We start from the raw sequence: 21,548 nt of genomic DNA, 5'->3' as shown, positions 1-21,548 counted from the left end.
GTGCACCGTTAGTAAATTAGAAAATCGATCGTTTCATTCTTTTTTGTTCTCTGCAAATGATGTCTGCGTAGCCAGATGACTCTTTCGTAGTAAAGCTTTTGAGTAAGCTTTGTATGTTTGCAGGTGTCCACATAAAGAAAGGCGCACTACCTAAAGGCTATCAATAAACTTAAGTTGTGCAAATTGTGCTCTCTGAGCAGTTCAATATTATTTTGTGTGTAATTTTTTTTAATTATGCATAGATATTACAGCAGAAAACATGCTCGCACGCCCGCTCTGTGGCCAGTTATTTTTTCTCGCGAAAGGTGGCAATGCGATTTTCGCTGCTGTTTAAACAGTTCTAGACGCTGTACGTCATATAAGTGTTCCGCGTTCCAATAAACAATGTTTGACGTGCTCAGTTAGCGTTTTTCTCAGCTTCATCTGACAGATGGTCTTTTGCACGCAGCTGCTAAGCTAGTGCGAGAAAAAAATTGTTTAATTGTCTTCTTACGCCATTCGACCTACGTATGCGCATCGAATGACCTTCAGAAAGCGTTGCTGTTTTATGTTTTAAAAGTTATATCTGCGTCGTACCCGGAAATATTTTAAATTACCGAAATAAGTTACTCGTTGTCGTTCCCCTTTCAGGTATATGTAACACGCTTGCTTTGAGACTTTTGCGATCAGCCCATCAAGTTGCGCACGGGTCCCGTTTAAATGACAACTATGAAGTATTTCAACTTTGCTGTGCTTCTTGCACTTTTCACCGTTGCTAATGCACTCAACATTGAAGTCCTCCGTAAGGTAAGCAAAATATATTTTATACATAGCTCTAAATTATCTTAGTTTGGTCAATATCAGTGTCCTCAATAAAATAGTTTCTGCTAAGGCGAAAAAAATTTGATATTGTCCCACGAAGTCTAGTGCATGGTGTCCTCTTAGGTGTTTTGTGTCCTTTTCGCACTACTTTTCTTTTTCAGTCTTACATGTTGTTGTAATGAACCTGCCAGACAGCGCAAGTGAACGAATGACTTTCAGTAATTGAACCCACATAACAATAGCCTAATTTCGATGATGGGCCATTTTAATTTCAGATAATGATGCGTTAGCATAATTAGGGTATAGGTTGAAGCAGCGCTAAGAAGACGAGGACAGGAAGCGAAAACAAACACAACTGGGCGATTGTAATTTCCGATTCCTGCCCTCATCTTCTTCGCGCTTCTTCAAGTTAAACTCAAGACGCACTAACTTCCCGAAATCAAATTGTTTCTATTTGGGTACTTCGTGCGCTTTCCGGGGGCTTTGTATTTAAGTATCTATGTGAGTTTACATCTAACCGTTTAATTTTCTATGTGCGTCACTGGGCCGTTCCTGGTCGCATGGGCAGCGCATCGGGCTGCTGTGCTGGGTTAACAGCAATGGAACCCAACCATTGCACCGACTTGGATCAATCAGTATTTGATAATGTACATATACGTGTTGTTCTTGCACGAACCTGTTTGACGGCGACATGAGTTATGTAGATGCGGGACTGGGTGCGAACCGCATTTCGCAGAAACTCTTCGAAGCCAACTTGGAGCACTGCATATGTGCCACACGGTCTGTGGTGGTATTTATTGAATCTTTTTGATGCCTACTCGGGAGACCCCGGTATGTGCCAGTAGGTGTGTGCCGACCTTCAGACATACAGAGTCACCCCACAAGGGTGACTATGTATGTGGCACTCGGAATGTGCCGCTCAGCGATGGCGAAGCACATGCCTTAAGTTTATCTGATGATGAGTAGAATCGAATCCACATAACAAGGATTCCTCAAGGATAGTAACCTGAAGCACTTCGCCAAAAATGCCCTGCGTGTGTGTCACTTTTCAATGAACGCCTTGCGCATTAACGCTTCCGCGAGCTCCACATGACGTCATTGGGTATTGGCCCCACTGCAACGAACGTCTCCCCAACCTGGGTCACTTAGTATGTGCCACATGATTGTGCGACAAGCGAGCGAACATTTTTCAGCCTTTGCAGGCACCGGCGCGCCACGCTTTTCGTCTCGGAGGCCAGGCACGTACTCGTCCGCAGCGCCCCTAGGTGGCGCAGCGTGTCCAGATAGAAGCACTAGAAAGGAGCCCGGTTGTTGCACGGCGCATTACTCAGCGTTCGCGTGCAAAGGCACGCCATGTATTTCGGACGTCACTTACGGGCTTGATGATGACGGCGGTAGATGGCACCGACGGTTCCTAGGTAAGCGCGAAAGAAGCTTCCAACTGATGTACAGGCTTCCCAAATAACTCGTTTGAATAGCGGCAATACTTTGAGCCGCTACGTTAACTCACTGCTAACGCATCGGCGTCGACAGCCATCGTGACACGGGTTCTGCCGCAACATTCTGTATCTTGGTAAGGGGACACACGAATGTAGCTGAAATATTTTTTTCGTTGAACAGCTTTAAGTTGGCCTTGCTGTGCGCGCCCCGTAGTTGTGAATGCAGCACGTTCGGATCTTACCAAATGCACGGCCACCGCAGTAAAAACCAAGAAACTCGGGCTGCTGTAGCCGTCCACATCGTCCGTTATATATATATATATATATATATATATATATATATATATATATATCGGCGCAGATTGCTTCCAAAATGAAGCGTCCCACACGCGTATGTAGTGATCATAAGGCGCGGTGACAGCCAGGGTCCAAACTGGGACAGCGAAACTAGGCGACAAGTCTCGCTCAACTCTTTCATTCGGCGTAACGGATTGATTAGGAAAATTGCCCGCTGTCGTTTGGATGGAGGGGTATGCCTTCGTGAACATTGCGTCGAGAAAAGTCTTGATAAAAGCAAAAGGTTGAGAGCTATCGCATAGCTGATGCGTTCTGTACTAGGGCGCCAGTTTTAGTGAGGGTGCTGCTTCCACAGAGAGGTGTACATGAGGTATTCAATTGCCAAAAGGTATCAGGCGCTAATACGAGGTGAGTAGGCAGTGAGTGAAACTTCATGGAAGTGAGGCAAGCTTCAAGCAAACCAAGTGACTTAGAAAACAACGCCAAAAGGTATAGAATGGAAGGAAAATGGGGTACATAAGAGCGCAAGGAGATACTACATAGCGCAATAGATACTATATTAGAGCCTAAGTTTAGTTACGGGCTGAGTTATCGAAGTGTCTGAAGTGATTAGAATCAATCACAAATCCCTCATTACCGCACACCAAAGAAGAGAACTGTAGATTTTACAAACTGCCCACGTGAGCACGGGTTCGGCAAAATTCCTGGAAACCTGTAAGTTGAATGGGCAAGTAATGACGCTAATAATTATGCGACACATATGAAGGTGGCATTATATTTTAGCATCTAATTTAAAGAAACAGTGTCCTGTCATAGACTGAACATTGAGCTAGTAGAGCGGATGTGACGTAATTCTCTGCTCTCTCACTCCTCCAATCCCGGCGCACACTTGCTCTCTCGCTCGCTCGGTTGTTCGCAACAGCTGCGCACGCGCCCTCGTTACACGATCTGACGTCACCACCGGAGAAGGCGCGTAAGGTGCGCTTCGTGCGCCGCTCGCAAGGGGGCTACGCCCTCCCAGGAGGCGCGCGCTGAGCTTCTTCCTCGCTATCTCTCACTCCTCGCCCCCATATCGTGCCAGGGAAAAGACGTTCGCTCGCGCAACCTACACACCAATGCCGAAGTGTGAGTGCCACTAAGAGACATTTAAGTGAAACATCAGTGTAGCCTGCCACTTTTATTTAAGTTGTATTATTGTTGCTGGTTCGTGCACCTGATAATATATTACGCCATAATCATTTCTTCTGCCACCGGCAAATGAAGGAAACGAGTAATTATCTAAAACACAAGTAAATAAGTTAATGCGCTACGGAGTCACATTGGTTTAAGCTAATTATTCTTGTCATAAGTAGCGTTCAAAACTGTTATATACTGCCCTTCTATGCACCCTTTCCTCTATCTTTTTTTGGTTTATAATGTGTAATCTGTGTATATATGTTATGTCTTATCATCTCAAGACACTTTCCATGAGGAAAACATTTCTCAATTGTACCTATGTGCATTGAAACTTAGAGAAGGCATTATATGGCTATTTTTAATTTATCTGTGCTTGTGCGACCTAATACTCACAGACACATCTATTTTTTTACGTGCTTGACTGACTCCGCTTGTCGTAAGGCTCAACCGAGAGTCGCCGTCTACTAGTGGTGCGAGGGGACTCAGGCTGGTAGATGGAACTGTCTTTTAATATGAGCTTTTGCGGATACTCGTATGAGGTCGTCACTTCAGCCAACAATTCTTCGAGATCACACGAACTTTCGTCCAGTGCAATTGTGTGTGTGTGTTTATATATATATACATATATATACATAAACACACACACACACAATTGCACTGGACGAAGTGCAATCTATATATATATATATATATATATATATATATATATATATATATATATATATATATATATATATATATATATGTAAATGCGGTGTTCGGAAGTCTCGTCAAACCCCCCCTCACTAAAAGAAAAAAATGAAGGCGTTCTGCTTATTGTGTCATGCATGCTAAATGTTAGAGAACTTGCTCCCCGATACTGCTCAGTATTCAGAATTCCTCTGGCTTAAAGTTGTTTTGGTGAAGTTATGTAGCCTATGTATCTAACGCCCTTTATACGCTTAAGTACGGGTAAAAGACGCAAAAGTCAAGGTTTACTCATCTGACTTTTCAATACTTCAATCAAACCTTAAGAAATTCTGGCGTTTACTGTCCAGTAAATCACGCACATTCATATTCTGCGCTAACGCTGGCATCATACAAGATGTGGACGTGCTCGCCAAGATACGTTGCCGTGACCTTAGGATGGTGGGATCTCGAATTAGCCTATACTTGTGGAGGGAACTGAAGAAACTGGTACATAAGAAGCCGATCAATGAGTTACGGGTAAGAGGAAAGATAGCGGAATTCCGGATCAAGCTACGGAACACGCATTGGGCGTTAACTCAGGAAGAGGACCTTAGTGTTTAAGCAATGAAGGACGATCTTATGGACATCTTTAAGAAGTGTCCTATAGAAGTCGGTGGTGACTTCGTTAGACAGGGTACCGGTAAGCTATCAGAGGAGACAAGAGATCTGATTAAGAAACGCCAATATATGAAAGCCTCTAACCCTACAGCTAGAATAGAACTGGCGTAACTTTCGAAGTAAATAAACAAGCTTAAGATAACTGACATAAGGAAGTATAATATCGATAGTATTGAGCATGCTCTTAGGAACGAAGGGAGCCTAAAAGAAGTGAAGAAGAAATGGAATAGGTAAGAATCAGATGAACGCGTTAAGAGACAAAGCCGGTAATATCATTACTAATACGGATAAGATAGTTCAAGTGGCTTTCGAGTTCTATAGAGATTTCTACAGTACCAGTAGCACCCACGAAGATAATGGAAGAGCGAATAGTCGAGAGGAATTTAAAATCCCACAAGTAACGCCAGAAGAAGTAAAGAAAGCTTTGGGACCTATGCAAAGGGGAAAGGCAGTTGGGGAGAATCAGGTTACAGCAGATTTTTTGAAGGATGGTGGGCAGATGGTTCTACAAAAACTGGCCATCCTGTACACGCAATGCCTCATGACCTCAAGCGTGTGAGGAATCTTGGAAGAAAACAAAAAAAATTCTTAAACCATAAGAAACGGGACCCCACAGACGTGAAAAATTATAGACCGATCAGCTTACTGTCCGGTGCCTACAGAAAATTTAGTAAGGTAACCGCAAATAGAATCAGAAACGCCTTAGACTTCTGTCAACCAAAAGAGCAGGCAGGATTTCGTAAAGGCTATATGCTCAACAATAGACAATATTCACACTATCAATCAGGTGACAGAGAAATGTGCTGAATATAACGAACCCTGATATACACAGCTCTCATCGATAAAGAGAAAGCATTTGATTCTGTCGAAACGTCAGCAGTCATGAAGGCTTTACGGAATAAGGGCGTAGACAAGCCGTATGTAAAAATACTGAAAGATATGTATAGCGGCTCCACAGCCACCGTAGTCTTCCATAAAATAAGCAACAAAATCCTAATAAAGAGAGGCGTCAGGCAGAAGATACGATCTCCCCAATGCTATTTACAGCGTGTTTACAGGAGGTATGCAGAGACCTCGATTGGGAAGAATTGCGGATAAGAGTTAATGGAGAATACGTTAGTAACTTGCGATTCGCTGATGACATTGCCTTGCTTAGTAACTTAGGGGACCAATTCCAATGCATGCTCACTGACCTGGAGAGGCAAAGCATTAGGGTGGCTCTAAAAATTTATCAGCAGGAAACTAAGCTAACGTTTCACAGTCTCGGAAGAGAACAGCAGTTTACGATGGGTAGCGAGGCACTGGAAGGGGCTGTGAATATATCTACTTAGGGCAGGTAGTCACCGCGGATCCGGGATCATGAGACTGAAATAATCATAAGAATAAGTATCGGCTAGGGTGCGTTTGGAAAGCATTCTCAGATCATGAACAGCAGCTTGCCATTATCCCTCAAGAGAAAAGTGTATAACAGCTGTTTCTTACCAGTATTCAGCCAGGGGCAGAAACCTGGAGGCTTACGAAAATAGTTTTACTTAAATTGAGGATGATCCAACGAGCTATGGCAAGAACAATGATGAGTGTAACGTTAACGGATAAGAATAGAGCAGATTTGGCGAGGGAACAAGCGCGAGTTAACGACATCTTAGTTGGAATCAAGGGAGCAAAATGGGCATGGGCAGGGCATGTAATGAAGAGGGAAGATAACCGGTGGACATTAAGGGTTACGTACTGGATTCCAAGAGATTGGAAGCGTTGCAGGGGGCTGCAGAAAGTTAGGTGGGCGGATGAGATTAAGAAGTTTGCAGGGACAAGATGGCCCCAATTAGCACATGACCGGGGTATCTGGAGAAGTATGGGAGAGGCCTTTGCCCTGCACTGGGCGTAGCCTGGGTGATTATGATGATGATGATGATGATGATGATGATGATAATGATGGTGACGAATAAATCACGCACCAGCGCTATAGATCTTGTTAACGCCGACGGTGAGCCAAATAAAAGTGAACAGTGTGCTACTGCCCTCAATAATTATTTTTCACCAGTGTTTTGTAGCTTGTGAAGCTTTTCCGTTTAAACCGCCCCCAACTTCCTTTTGAACAAAATGCCTCAAATAACTATTACCGTTCAAGGTATACATAACCTAATTAATAGATTCAAGCTATCTTCAGTTGCTGGGTGCGACCAAATTATAGCGAGCTTCTTAAAAATACTACTTCACCATGAGTTAAATTCTTGAACATAACATTTACGCATTTATTAAACTTAAGTGAGGGCCCCGACTACAGGAAAGCGGAAATAATCCCTATTTTCGAATCAGGTGACTGCGCTAACGATAGTAATTACCACCCAATTTTTCTGACAAGCATTTCGTCTCAATTACTGGAAAACATGTCAGCGTCCGGTTTAATGACTCCCCGAGAATAAATTAATTCCTTTTACGCCAGCCAGCACAGACTTATAAAGTTTTTATCGTGCAAAATTCAACTCGCGGAGTTCACTCATAACCTTTTACATTACATTGACCTTCCCATACAAAAAGACGCCTTATTTAGACTTCTCGAAGGCGTTTGATCGTGTAATTCATTCTTTATTGCATAGTAAACTATCTAACCTCGGCTTACCACGGAACCTAATCTCATGGATCGAGCAATTTCTCAGCGGACGGAAGCCATTCACTTCAGCTAATAACAATCTCTCGCCACTAACGGACGTCACTTTAGGAGTACCCCAGGGTGCTTGATTATCCCCTTTGGTATCTTTATTATATTTTAATGACCTACCGGCTAACATTACTGAAAAACCATGGCTATTTGCTGATGACTGCGTCATTTACAACCCAATTAACTCGTATAATGATTCCTTGCAATTACGACTTGATTAGACATCATTGACGACTGGTGCCACAAATGACATATGCCACTAAATTCCGCAAAGTTCAAATCAATGTCATTTACTCACAAGAACACCCTTAATACCAACACCAACACAATAAATAGTGTCTCTATTGAAGCCACATCAGCATACAAATACCGCGGAATACATATGACATTGTGATCCCATATGGAAAAACCACATAGAAATATTTTGATCCAATGCCTCACCAACGCTGGGCTATTTAAGTCTTAATCTGAGCACTGCATCACAAGAGGTTATAAAGTTGACGTACTTAACATTCGTCCGTCTAAATCTAGAATACGCATGGTCCATTTGGCATCCCTCTCAAGCACATCTAACCGCGCATTTGGAATAGATCCAGAACTGTTCTGCTCGCTTCATCATCTCAAATTGCTCGTCTTACGTCAATGTTTCGTCCCTCAAGTAATCACTTGGTCTGTCACCGCTCCCATACCGCCGTGTCATATCTCGCTGTTGCCTGTTCTACCGTTTCTTCTATCACCCGAAATCACGCCACGTGTTGCGAAAACCACAACATAACGCGTCCTCTCCACTCAGCCATACCAATGCAATAGCGCTTGTAGACGGCCACACGGCATATATGAACTCAGCATTTTTTTCTAATGCAGTAGTGTTGTGGAATTCCTTCCCAGAACACAGAGTAGCATACGCCGAATGCGAAGAATTCCGCGAAAAACTAACGATGCACTACGCAGCCTCAGACGACCACAGTTCCTTTCACTAACACATCTTAAATATATCTGCCTTCTCTAAGTTTTTCCATTTTTTTCTACTGTTTAACTTTCTTTTTTCAATGTATTATCAACTGTATTTTTTTACTTCCCCGATAGTATTTCTGCTGTATTTCTTTCTCATTTTTGTTCAAATCATTGAAATTCACATGTCTTTATGTCCCCCTTTATGTAATGCCTTCGGGCATTTAAGGAGAAATAAATGAAATGAAAATGAAGTGTTAGACCTTGAGACTCACACCTTTCTTTCTTTATTGAATCCTCTATACAAGGCACATCTAGAAGAAATATGTCTTAGGGGACTCGTCTAAAGGCTTACTTCAATCCGGCTTGGGCTGAGCCACTCTTATAGGTGCAGCAATATGATGGAACAGAGATAAAACATTTCAAACAACACACACATACATATGATAATAAAAAAAAAATCCACATTTTGTACATAATATTGCGGCAAATCACAAACACTGAAGGGTTCAGCTCCTAAAGCAATAATTTATATACCTTTATTTTTCAACAAGTAGCAGTTGTTCCAAGGTCTTTTTTGAAAATTTGCTTGAAGGTATGGTAGGTATTCTATATATAGCCAGATGTCTTAATAAAAATATGTAGCAATAAATAATGAGTTGTCCGTCTGATATTGCATTATCACCCCTAACACTAATGCAGAGTATAGCCTACTGAGGTAGCACTTAGTAAAGACATTAGAGGGTTGCAAACTGTCATCCTTTTGAGTGAATCTTCTTAAGAAAGGTATGGTTACGTGCGGCTTCTCTGCAGTAATGAAGAACGCGACGTTCGCCAGGAGGTTGCACGTGATCTTGCTTTGGTCACCTTGGCTTCCTGTTCCTATAAATGGCGTATACATAAAAAAGTGCCTTATATTTATTGTGAATAAATGGAAAATCAGACATCCACCCGCTCGTAGCAAAACGCTAGAAAGAAAACCCATATGGGTTCCTCGAAAGAAAAGCCTCTTGAAGAAAAATTCGTCCTGGTCTGGCACTGGAACCCGGGACCACCGCCTCTCCGGGGCAGCCGTTCAACCATCTGAGCTAACCAGGCAGCTGGCAGATGGCAGGGCGAAGTCGAATTTGCCAACAACTCGAAGCAAAGGCAACAGTTTGACGTAATAGTTGTGCGGAAATCCGCAGGGTGGAGAGAAGTAGTCTTCTTCAAGAGGCTTCTCTTTCGAGGAAGCCGTATGGGTTTACTTTGTAGCATTTTGCTACAAACGGGTGGATGTCTGACTTTCCCTTTATTGACTACTTCTCTCCACCTTGCGGATTTCCGGAGAACTACTCCGTCAAAATATATTTATCGTGTTTGTTACCCGTCATATATTGCGCTCCATGCGGACATTGTGGTGTAAACTTCTGTTGTCACGGAAGAAGTGGCCTTTTATAGCGTGCGCATTATTCCGTACTTATTCATTGATTATTCGAACACAGTTGCAAGCTTCACTTATTAATTGGAGGTTCGGGCCAACCAGTAGCATGCCACCCCATGCTTCGTTCACGTTTCTTTTTTTTTGCCTTGAGACTTATTCTGCTGGTGTTATAAAACACCAATTGGTCTCATATCTGATCACTACATAGTCTGCCCAGCCGCAATTACTGCTCAGAATCCGGACCTTCATTATCGGCTAAGCCCCGTTTGCTCTGTAATTGTTGTTTTTTCGCTAAGTATACTATACTGTGGAAAAATATAATTGAAGGTCACGATGATAAGACGAGGTGTAACGAACAACGAATTGTTTATTTCTTAGAGAGAGCGCTCACATAGAAACGGAAACACTAATTGCCTACGCGTATTACAATCGCGATGGAAAGAAATTCTACACAGTAAAGAAATTCTTGAATATCTGAAGTATGGTCATCATACACAGGCGACTAAAAGCGTATGTTATTATTCGATGCTTTCCGCAGGGCTTGAACACTACCGAAAAAGTTTGGTTGAAGCAGCGAAGCTATAACATATCAAATGATCAGTGTATATACGCTTCAAAGTTGTTTTTGAACCAGACGGATTACGAGTTCGAAGTACATTACGAAATGGGGGATAAAAAGTAAGTGGTCTTCCTTCTACATTGAGCATGAAGCTTTCTGTTCCTTTGTAATTTAAACAAGATATTTTGCGACATGTATTTCATCAAATAGAGAGCAAGAAAAAATACTGACTCCGAGGATAAAAAAAAATACCCGAATAAAAACAAGCGATGTGGCAACCAGTGTGCAATTGTAATATCGAATAGAAAAACCCTCAACACCAAAACGCACACTGATGCAATCTATGAATAGATCAAAGTGTTCTATTTTCTTGAGTTTGTTTGTTCTTTCTTTCCAAAACGGTAATGAATCTTAGCCGATAGTCGAGCATAACACATAAGTGATATTTTTCGGTGAGAACATTTGTGGCTACATCAACCTCAACTCCACAGGAGTCGTGAACACAATGTCATATAAGAACTTTCTGTAGAGCTCTATAGAAGAAGTACAGTTCTTCGTCTGATGCAGGGCCTGAACAGTGGATAGCAACCAGTGATGGACGATGTAAACTTTGTTTTAGGAGCTATGCAGCTAAAGAAAGAGCAGATAATTTACAAAAACCATTTCGTGCCATCGCTCATACAAGTTCCTTGAGCGCTGACGAGTTGATTGCAAAACTTTCACAGCTTTATGTCTCCGACAGTACCTCTTAAAACTCGAAAAACTACTTTATTGGTACGAATATGCCACCGAGAGCGACAAGTGGCACAATGGCGGAAAAATTACTGAATTCGGATTTGTTTGAGTGGCGTCATATGCTAGCCTTAAAATTTTCCGTTATTCATAAAGATGGTCATTTATAGAACCAGCGGAAAGCATTAAACCCCGCTCTCATTTTACAGCAGCAGTGTAAAAAGCTCACACATCGTGTTTAATTTCAAATTGACGCATAGTTGTATCATCGAACAGTTTTAAAATCTGCCTTAGTAGTCCTTATAATGGCGAGAACTGCACGCTCAGATCCTGAAGAAGTTCAGCAGCGATCCCCGAAAGCGGTAAGTGGGTTCCTTGGGTGTCTTTCAAACATAGGGATCACCCGCCGTGGTTGCTGAGTGGCTATGGCCGAGCTCAGGTCGACCTCTCTGCCTTCTTTCAAATTATCTTTCTCTTTTCGAACCTTTATACGTAGGAGAAGACAGCGACAGCAGGAAGTTACTCAAGGCACATTTCATTTCTATACTGAAAGCAGCGTCTAGGGAATGGTCGTTATAGCACGTGAAGAGATCACAACCTTAAACACGTGCTTCGTTTAACCCCTGAAGTCGCATACTGGGTTATGGAGAACAGCGTATTGGAGGGTTCGACATAAATTTTTGCAAAGTTATGTTGTTTACCGTTCACCAAAAGCACGGTACGCGAGCGTTTCTCTTTGCACCCCATGAGACTGCGGCCGCGCCGGCAGGGGTCACACGCACGACCTCGTGTTCAGCAGGCGCCACCCCATTGACAAGGCAAGCTCAAGTTTCCACCTGCCAGGCCCGAGCATACTGCTTCCTTAGTGGGAAGACGCCGTCGAAGCCAACGTTGTAATTGCAGTACCGTGTACTCCTAATAACTTGGGTATTTTACGTTGTCTTCATCAATAGTTAGGCTGTCTGTGGCGTGGCCGCGTTTCGTTGGCAATTCACAGTTGTGTCTGTTTAACATTAAGTGTTTACTAGTTTGGTCGGATGTCATGCGCCTTAGCAAGTCTAGGTATTATCAGAACGTTACGGTTTAGATGAGATGAGATTAGGAAGTTTGGAGGGTCAACATGGCCACAATTAGTACATGACCAGGGCAGTTGGAGAAGTATGGGAGAGACCTTTGCCCTGCAGTGGGCGTAACCAGGCTGATGATGATGATGGTGATACGGTTTCCAAAGGTAATTTTTCCTTGTATTAGATATTAATAAAGGGAAAATAGGACATCCACCCGTTCGTACCAAATGCAGATACACAAACAATTATAAAGATGCTGGGCAACCACCAGACGAGGATGACTATATGGCTACGACACGACAAAAACTGGTACTCGTGGTTCCCGCGCCTTTGTTCTTTAGACGAGAAAGAATGCATGAACCAAACCTACTTGCAAGCATAGTGGAACCTTGCAAGCAGTAACCGCTCTTGTGTTCCTCTATTGGCGTTGTACATAGCTTCGTCGTATTTGTGCGATCTACTTTTCACGTTGTCAATAGCATGTTATTTTCTCTCCATTACGACTTTTGTGGGAATTCGCTCTATCAGATGTTCTGTGGCTGTATTTATTTTCACTGGTCCCAGGCTTACAAGTACTTCGAACTATTTCAGAAGTTTTGAAGAGCGCTTTATGTCACGAGCCCTTCAGAGAGCGAACCGTTTTGCCATTCACTTTCAATCTCACACGGTTAACGTGGCAAAACAATTGAAAGAAAAGAGTTCGTCAGTGAAGAGCGCCTTTTCCCATGCTGTTGGAAGATAATTAAAGGAAATGAGAAAAGCGGCTGAGACGAAAGCGTGTCGTGTGCCCATCGTGCACGTCTCTGCTTGCCGTCGCAAGCGCAGGGGTGCAGCGGAGTGCAGCCATCGCCCGGTGCCACCAACGCTTGTTTCAATAATTCAGCAGGAGAAAATTTCTCTTTCCGTGTTGCATCCGTATGCGATGCTAATAATGTATATTAGAAAAACGTTTTTGTAAGAGGGGGCCCCAAACGTCTCTTTCTCAATTATGCCTGACATACTAGAAGGTATAGCGTTGACTGCAGGCCAACATGGTGTACCATGGAGTGTCGTTGAGCGGAATGAATGCGAGAAGAAACGATGTGAACAGGACGAGGAGCAAACTGTGTGGGGCGTCGGTCCTTTCGACATCGTTTCTTCTCACCCTCATTCCTCTCAACGAGACCCCATACTTGAAATTAGCTTCTGATTCGTTGGTGCTGCTGCCTTTCTCTTTCAGCCAAATCGACATTTGCAAGAAGCGTGCAGATAGGGAAAAATACACTTATGTTGAAGTCACTACGATAGCGCTAGCCTCCTACACACTCCAAATCGTAGGTAAAAGTAAATTACGTACAGCACGCGATCGCAGCACTGAAATGTAGCAGACAACAACTACACGAACACTGCAGCCATATCAGCGCAGATGCTAGTGCTATCTTTATTAGTACATAAGTAATGGGTCTTTAGACATAATAAGAAAAAGAAAAATGAAAATGAGCGAAAAAGAAACTATAGGCACAGCATATTTGTGAAACCCCAATTGTGAAGAAGAGACTGGTATTTTTTTAAATATTTTACTTCTTATGCTCACATAATTTTAATTCAATATTCAGATATTTGAGCTTTCATATTTATAACAGCGGACATTTTAATACCAATTTACAAGATACTTACATCACCCAATTTTTTTCAAAAAATGATAAAATCTTTTCACTACACGACTCATGCCCGATACCCCAGAGTGGGTTGCGCCGTTTCACTAAGAAACAAGAAGGAGGACAAGAAGTTGCTGCTAGTAATAGGAGCAGCTAGATCTGGGACGAATGAAATATGGAATGCATTTAGCGGAAGTGAGCTGGTACAACATGGTAGAGAGGACATCTTTATTCTGTACGTAGTGTGACGAAGGTAAACCGGAGGAATTGTGCAACACTTAGTGCCTAGCTTTTTCAATAAATTATCCTCAATGGCTTTTATTGATTAATTTATTGAGTGCATTTGTTGGAGCTGCCTGCCAGAGCTAAAGATATCTGCACCTGCTAGGGGTTTAAGGCTACAGGACATGTTTTCAGTTATTTCTTCATGAACGGACCGCGAAGCTTTGAAGCCAGCTAGCTTGTAAATATCTAAATAGTTTTGTGGAACGAAATTTTTTTACCAACATGTTCGCACGCGGATATTGCAAACGTCGCCATGTCTTGCTTTTGGTGCTAAGTGGACATGCCCTATGCTATCGCTGGATTCCTTTCCGAAATTGCACCATTTTACCAATTGGTCATTGGTACATATGATGTCATGAAGAACGTGATCAGACATTAGCAGGCGATTTCCCATGTCTTCCAGCGAGAATTAAATCTGGCCGAAGGGATTATCTTTTCATCTTTGGAACCCTATATTTCGAAACTTCAAGAAGTATTTGCCAAAACGTCTGGCAGATGTAGTACCGTCGTATTTCACCCCACCTTGTGTTTGCTGAAACGAAGAAATCTTCCCACAGCAATCTTGCAATTTCTTGAACATCAGAAATAATTCAGACTCTTACGATATCATTAATATGCAGATTATAATAACGAACATTAGATTCACACGGCGGGCCAGGAAATGTGCCGATTGTCTCAGCCTTTCGTTAAAAAAAATGGCTAATGCTGAAAAGGCTTTAATAATTAGAAATCAAAACTTCCAGGCACTGACGAATGCAATTTACGCCTAGTTTAAGCCTAGGAATTGAAGTCGTATGCCGGGCCGTCGAATACAGCTATTTACAGGGGCTCTGATACAAGTCTTATGCCGCCTAATTGTATCTTGACCCCTGCTATATGCAACGGTTGAAAGCTACGTATGAATGAATACAAGAAGAAAATAGAGTCACTTCGTATGTTCATTCATAAAATTTAACGCCTAAACTCAATAATTGGAAATGCTGCAAGGGGGTGCTCCGAAATAAGTTTGACAGTTTGGTACGCGAGCCTTTGTGTATTTTATCCTTCTTACTGACTATTATTGTAACGGCAAAACTCCTGCAATAATCCACGCATGTCCAGGCTGTACATGAACCGCTGCAATAAAGAGTCGGAGTGTACTTCCAGCTCACGGCCGTGCGTTCATCGAGGCGGTCGCTGTTCGTCCCGATCGAAGCATGCCTAATAGTGGTCCTGCCATTGCCGCACGTAGTTTCCTCCAGCGTACGCGCTCGGCTTTCCTGGAAACGAGACCAGGCATTTTCGGAAAGGTAGAGAAATAGCCACAATGTGGCATGTGTTGTCAGCTGAAAATCGCATGTTCTGAGGCGGCTATCGAAATAATATGATGCCCTACTTTGCGGGCCCTTAATTATCCTTGGCGCCTTACTAGTGTTCCGTGTCGACTCTTGCGCTGGTTACATCAGCATGGAATACCAACTAGCCTGGTCTCACAGCATGCTTTGGTTTTGTCTGATGGGCCAACCCCTGTGGCAAATATTCTGTAAATTCACAGCTCCAAATAGAAAAAGACGGCGCCGCTCTTGCAAAAAAAATGTACATAGGATACAAAAGGTGCATAGCAAACGGCCTTTACTTGCGCATGTATTCTGCGAATACACTGTGTCACCTTCATTTTCTCAATCTTGTTTCAGAGTTCTGCACCAGCTCTTGGCTAAACTTGAAGGAGGAGAAGCGGAAGAAGATCCGTGGATGCTAGTCAGCAGTCTGGAAGGTGACAATGATGCACTACCTATATGCCGATTGTGATTCGCGTATGCGCTTGGATTGGCCTCGAATATATGTGCTCGAGAAATCAAACAGTTCTGCACAGCAATCAGACAAATAAATACAGAGCCATACTGGTCGCGTCAACGCTCAGTCTAGAAACAAAATGAAGTTGCACTGTAATTACCTCAATGTGCCTTTTAGTTTTACTAACCTGGGCCGCCGCTCTATTCCCAGGTGCCTGCGTTTGACGAGATGGTGTGCGGAACAGCAGGCGTCAATGTGAACCTGAAGGCGTCGTGCGAAGTTTTCTTTTTGTTTTCTTTTGCTTCAATTTATGACTAATTTTGCGGTTGGCGGCTGCGAGTTGCCAGTGGATGTCGTCAATAATATTCTAACGCGATGCCGTTTAGGGTGCCGTGTCGCAGAAAATCCGGCGTTGGCGTCCCGCGCCTAGCGTCCACCGTTGTTTCGGGAAAAAGTCATTTTAACCCAAGCATGCCTAATTACGCATACCGAACCACGCAGGTCCTCCGTGTAGCACAAAGAAGTTACTGAAATATTTGAATTTCTCGAAGTAAAATACGCCAGAAAAGTCGTAAACTGCGACTTACACACCATGTACAGACACTAGGCGTCGGAATCTAATTTAAATATAAGAGAATACATAATTATGTTAGGAGAAAAGTCAAACACAAACCACTTTTCCAGCATTTATAGTATTCCTAGACCAGCCACGGTGTCTCGGAGATTATGGAGCTGCGCGCCTGTTTCCTTACAACATCTCCAGATGACGCTCACCTCCACGCCATCGCGGCGCACGCAAGATGCCGCATTTCTACAAGAAAGCTCGTCTTCGCGCATGGCGTTACCGCCTGTGTTTCTCGGTAAACATTACGGTTACATAGGCTGCAGTTGCCGGGAAGCGGGAGAAGCAGTCAGGGATCTTTCAATTCTATCACGTTCTACTCCTAAAGGCGAAGCTTAAGACTCCTCGAAATTTCTACAAGTATTTTCCGAGCAGTTTAATGCATTCAGCGTACCACAGAAGAACAAATATTGTGCGTGAACGTGCTGTGCATCTGAAAATAGCTTAACAAAGAAAACGTCGCTCTACGGGGCTTATATGCAAGGCGTGATAACATATGGTAGTAGTTCCATCGCAGTACCTAGTGCACCTAGTGAAGCACAATGTACTGCTGCGATAAAGTGAAAATCGCGGACAGCAGATCCGATATGCAGTCACACCATGGAACGCCCTGGCCTCTGCAGCTCCAATCCATGGACCACCACTTATATACTGCGTTATCCGCTTCATCACAATCTCACTTGCTTTCTTGATACCCACTGAGGCCGGCATTTTTAAAATTCGGCACGGAAACTGATCTCACAATATATATACACATATATATATAATTATGAGGTTTTCGTGCCAAAACCACTTTCTGCTTATGAGGCACGCCGTAGTAGGGGACTAAGGAAATTTTGACCACCTGGGGTTCTTTAACGTGCACCTAAATCTAAGTGCACCGGTGTTTTTTCATTTCGCTCCCATCGAAATGAGGTCGCCGTGGCCGGGATCCGATCCCGTGACCTCGTGCTCATCAGCCCAACACCATAGCCACTAAGCAACTACGGCAGGTATACACATATATATACATATATATATATATATCTATCTATATATATATATATATATATATATATATATATATATATATATATATATATATATAGATATATATATATTGTTACGAGAAGTAGCAACAAAATGGATTTATTCACAGGAAATCGATGATGGTGGTAGGGCAGTCTGGTCTCCAAAGCTCTTCGTTCTCTTCGTCTTCTCTTCTTCTCGCGCAACGTGAACGATGGCCACAGGAATCACGCAAATCAACCAGCCACAGGCTGCTGATCGGTGATTAATTTGACTGGTCTACCGTAAAGACAACAACGAAACTTCTGTACGGCGAAAACAGCTGCCAGGAATTCGTCTTCCGTAACTGTATATTTGCGTTCAGATTTACTCCAACAACGGCTTGCGTTCGTGACCACATTATGTGCGCCACTGTGACGCTGTACAAGCCCCGCTCCTATTCCGATTCCACTAGCATCCGTGTGAACTTCAGTTGGGCAAAATGGATCGAAGTGACGCAAGAGGGGGGCTGACGTTACTGTGAACTTCAGGTGAGAGAATGATGCGTCAAACTCTGGTGCCTTATTGAAGGCCGCATTTTTTAGAATACTTGTCAACGGGTAAACGATGTCGGGAAACCGGGCAACAAAACGACGAAAATACGAACATAGGCATATGAGTGAGCGAAGATATCGTGCTTACTGCGGTGACTTGAAGGAGCTGACCGCTTCAATCTTATGAGGATCGGGTATTCCGCCATTGTTTCGACTAAGTGTCTCAGGACCAGTGTTTGGCGTTCACGAAACCGTCATTTCTTGGGGGTTAAGAACCAGCCCAGTTTTTGCGATGCAGCCGAGAACAAGACTGAGGCTGTCGTTATGTTCTTCAAATACACGGCCGAATATTACATCATCGAGATAACACATGCATATCTGGCACTTAGACCACATAGTACTGTGTCCATAAGTTTTTCGAATGAAGCAAGAGCATTGCAAAGGCCAAAAGACATAACATTAAATTCGGAGGGGCCATCTAGAGTCAAGAAAGTGCTCTCTTCCTTGTCGTCAGATGTTATAGGTATCTGTCAATACCCCGTTCACCAATCCTGTGTTGAGAAACAAGAAGCAGCATCTGAACAATCAATGGCGTCATCGATTCGCGGTAGCTGATAGACAACCTTCTTTGTCACTGCGAAGAGACGTCTGTAATCCACGCAGAATCTCCTGGATTCATCTTTTTTTGAACAAGGATTCCTGGGCGGTCAATGGGCTTGACGACTCTTGAACGACGCCTTTGTTCATCGTCTCCTTGACTTCTTCTGCAATCACTTTGCGCGCGGAGGATTACACTTGGTAGGGCATCTGGCGGATGGGATGGGACAAAATGGGTTCATTCACCGGAGATCAGTGATGGTGGTAGCACAGTCCGACCTCCATAGCTCTTCGTTCTCTTCGTCCTCTCTTCTTCTTCACTCCCTTTCATATCTCCGTTTTAAATATATATATATATATATATGTATGTATATACGTGCACATTGATGAAGCTGGATGGAACTCGTGCAAGCTATCGTAAAAGAAAGGTTTTTCGCTTACCGCAGCTCCTATCTTGCTCAAGTTTTGCACGACGATCGAATATTATGACTCGTGAAGTTGACTGAAAAGGCTTTTGTTGTTACTTCAATAGTTTTTCTACGAAATACTGCCAATATGTCTTCGTCTGCTCCTCTCGGAGGCATCCCCGAACAATTACTGGAATCGAAGCTTGAAGGTCATGCTCTGTCGCATTGCAGACGGCGGGATTGACGTCGCATGAATGTTTTGCACTTTAATGAGAGCGAGGTGCGTAGAAGAAGGCAAACTTGCAGTTACTTTTCGACAAACTAGATAACTAACTGAAGTGTTATATTGGATAATTCTGACATAAACTGCGACATGTCTTGAACGATATTAAAGAACAGATATCTCTGTTTCTCTTCTCATGTTTTGCCGCAAGGTCGCACATATAGTCCGCGTCGTTCAATATGGCAGAGTTGAAAAACAAATCGGCTATTTCAAACAAGCTTAAGAGCCAATGAATATTGATCGATGCATGTAAACGATCCATTTATGCGCATCTTCGGTAAATTTCACTTAAGTGTTCAAAAGTTCTAGGTTCCTTGTCAGTTTGTTAGTTATAATAGGCCACAGTGTAATCAAAGTGTCCAGGAACACAGAGCTTTAATACCGCATAGTTGAACTTTTGAAAAGATGTTATAACAGAAGTGAGTATCATATGCAAAGCAAATTCTAATTGATAATTACCTTTCTTAGAAAACATCAATTGAATTAGTAAACTCATACGCCCATTCAGTCAAGAAGCACCAATCAAGCGACCACCCAGAGAGGTCACCCCCCGTTTCGCGCGCCTCATATGCCGCATTTCTGGCTATGTATTCTTAATTAAGGATTGCCGTGCTCTCATTTTCCCAATACGACAAAACAAAAAAACCTGAAAACACCCAGAAGGCTAAAATATCACTTCATTGCCAGCAATTGGAAACTCTGTGCAAAACTACGTCGCCGCACGGGAAAGAAGGCGCACCTATAGCTGCTCGCACCATTACAAATTTTCGCGATGACAGAAGCAGTGACGTAAGGCATCGTGTGCGTTGAATAGGTGAACTGAGCCGAGCTACGGTGAGAACGAAAGAAGATTCGAGTCAGACTGACCACTGAACTCACCTAACCTTATCTTCTAGGTTGCACAGCAACGGCCGTAAGAAATGCACCATGTCGCAGACCGGCATACTTCTACTTGAATGTTTACGCTTGTGTCAGTGACCATTCATCGAAGATACCAACATTGGTACATCTATTTGATAGGTTCCATACGTGGCTGTGCCGAAGTTTGTCAAGACCGTAAAGCCTCTGCAATATTTCATTCAACACTTTAGTGTCCTAAATTATCCTTATGTGCAGTAAATGCCGCCAAATCTAGGCACTTTGTCTATACTCTCATGGACTAAAGATCGCATGCAATGATGAAGCTGTTTACGGCTGCTGAAAACTATAGCGATCGTCTCAGATATGGGTATAGATGTATAACATGTGATTTTACAGTTATTGTTTGCGAAATAAGCGCTGAAATAAATGTCCGCGATAAACTGTGCTTTTTTATTAAAACCACGTTCGTTTCTGGCCCGCAACAGCTATATAGGCTGATTGTTCATGTCTGACATTCTAAAACGTGCTATGCTCATTTGTTTCTCTGCAGATGCACTTGTGCATTTTTAATGTTGGTTGTCGTAACATATGCGTCATCCATTTGCACTTAGGTGGAACTGGGCTGCAATACACGCTAAAGTTTGCGAGCGACCAAGAGAAGTGCGGTGTTCTTACACATAACTTCGGAGGTGAGTGCGCTGTATTGTACAAAAAGGACTAAAATTGTTCACAACATATAAGAATGGCGTCATTGATTATTCGTTGTGGCATCAGTTTTGGCTGAACATGTAGTCGTTGTCTCGCGGTCTCTTTCGTATATATCACAACAGTTCAGTCGTAGACACTTCTACTCTTGATTCTGTCGTTGGCAACGTTGGGTCTCTAATACTACATCGTGAAAGCAAAGGAAGATCTCAAATTTGGACCCCAACTTGTATGAAAAATTTGATGGGTGGATGTTATTGTATACAGGCTGTCCCATTAATCGTGCACAAAACAATAATGAAAGACACATCAAGCTTTGCGAATAAAACAGATGGAATGGTGTTTGGAGTACTGTTGAGAAACATTCATTGTTGCATAATTGACAT

The 21,548-nt window shown here is 42.9% G+C and overlaps 1 protein-coding gene across 2 annotated transcripts in view; it reads left to right on the top strand.

The window, feature by feature from the left end:
* The first annotated feature begins 470 nt into the window (after positions 1-470).
* Positions 471-21,548, top strand: part of LOC129386574 (uncharacterized) — a 33,339-nt gene continuing 12,261 nt past the window's right edge. The window contains exons 1-4 of one of the 2 annotated variants that reach the window (XM_055074648.2): positions 471-786; positions 10,632-10,771; positions 16,047-16,126; positions 21,069-21,146. In XM_055074648.2, coding sequence (XP_054930623.1) covers positions 700-786; positions 10,632-10,771; positions 16,047-16,126; positions 21,069-21,146 — 385 coding nt within the window. In that variant the 5' untranslated portion in view covers positions 471-699. Of the gene's footprint in view, positions 787-3,640; positions 3,663-10,631; positions 10,772-16,046; positions 16,127-21,068; positions 21,147-21,548 lie in introns of those variants that run through there. The other variant, XM_055074647.2, reaches the window with a different exon arrangement.

Source organism: Dermacentor andersoni, chromosome 4 (genome assembly GCF_023375885.2).
Source record: "Dermacentor andersoni chromosome 4, qqDerAnde1_hic_scaffold, whole genome shotgun sequence".
Lineage (NCBI taxonomy): Eukaryota > Metazoa > Arthropoda > Arachnida > Ixodida > Ixodidae > Dermacentor > Dermacentor andersoni.
Note: the sequence above shows the minus strand (reverse complement) of the source record. Positions and strands in the feature narration are given on the sequence as shown.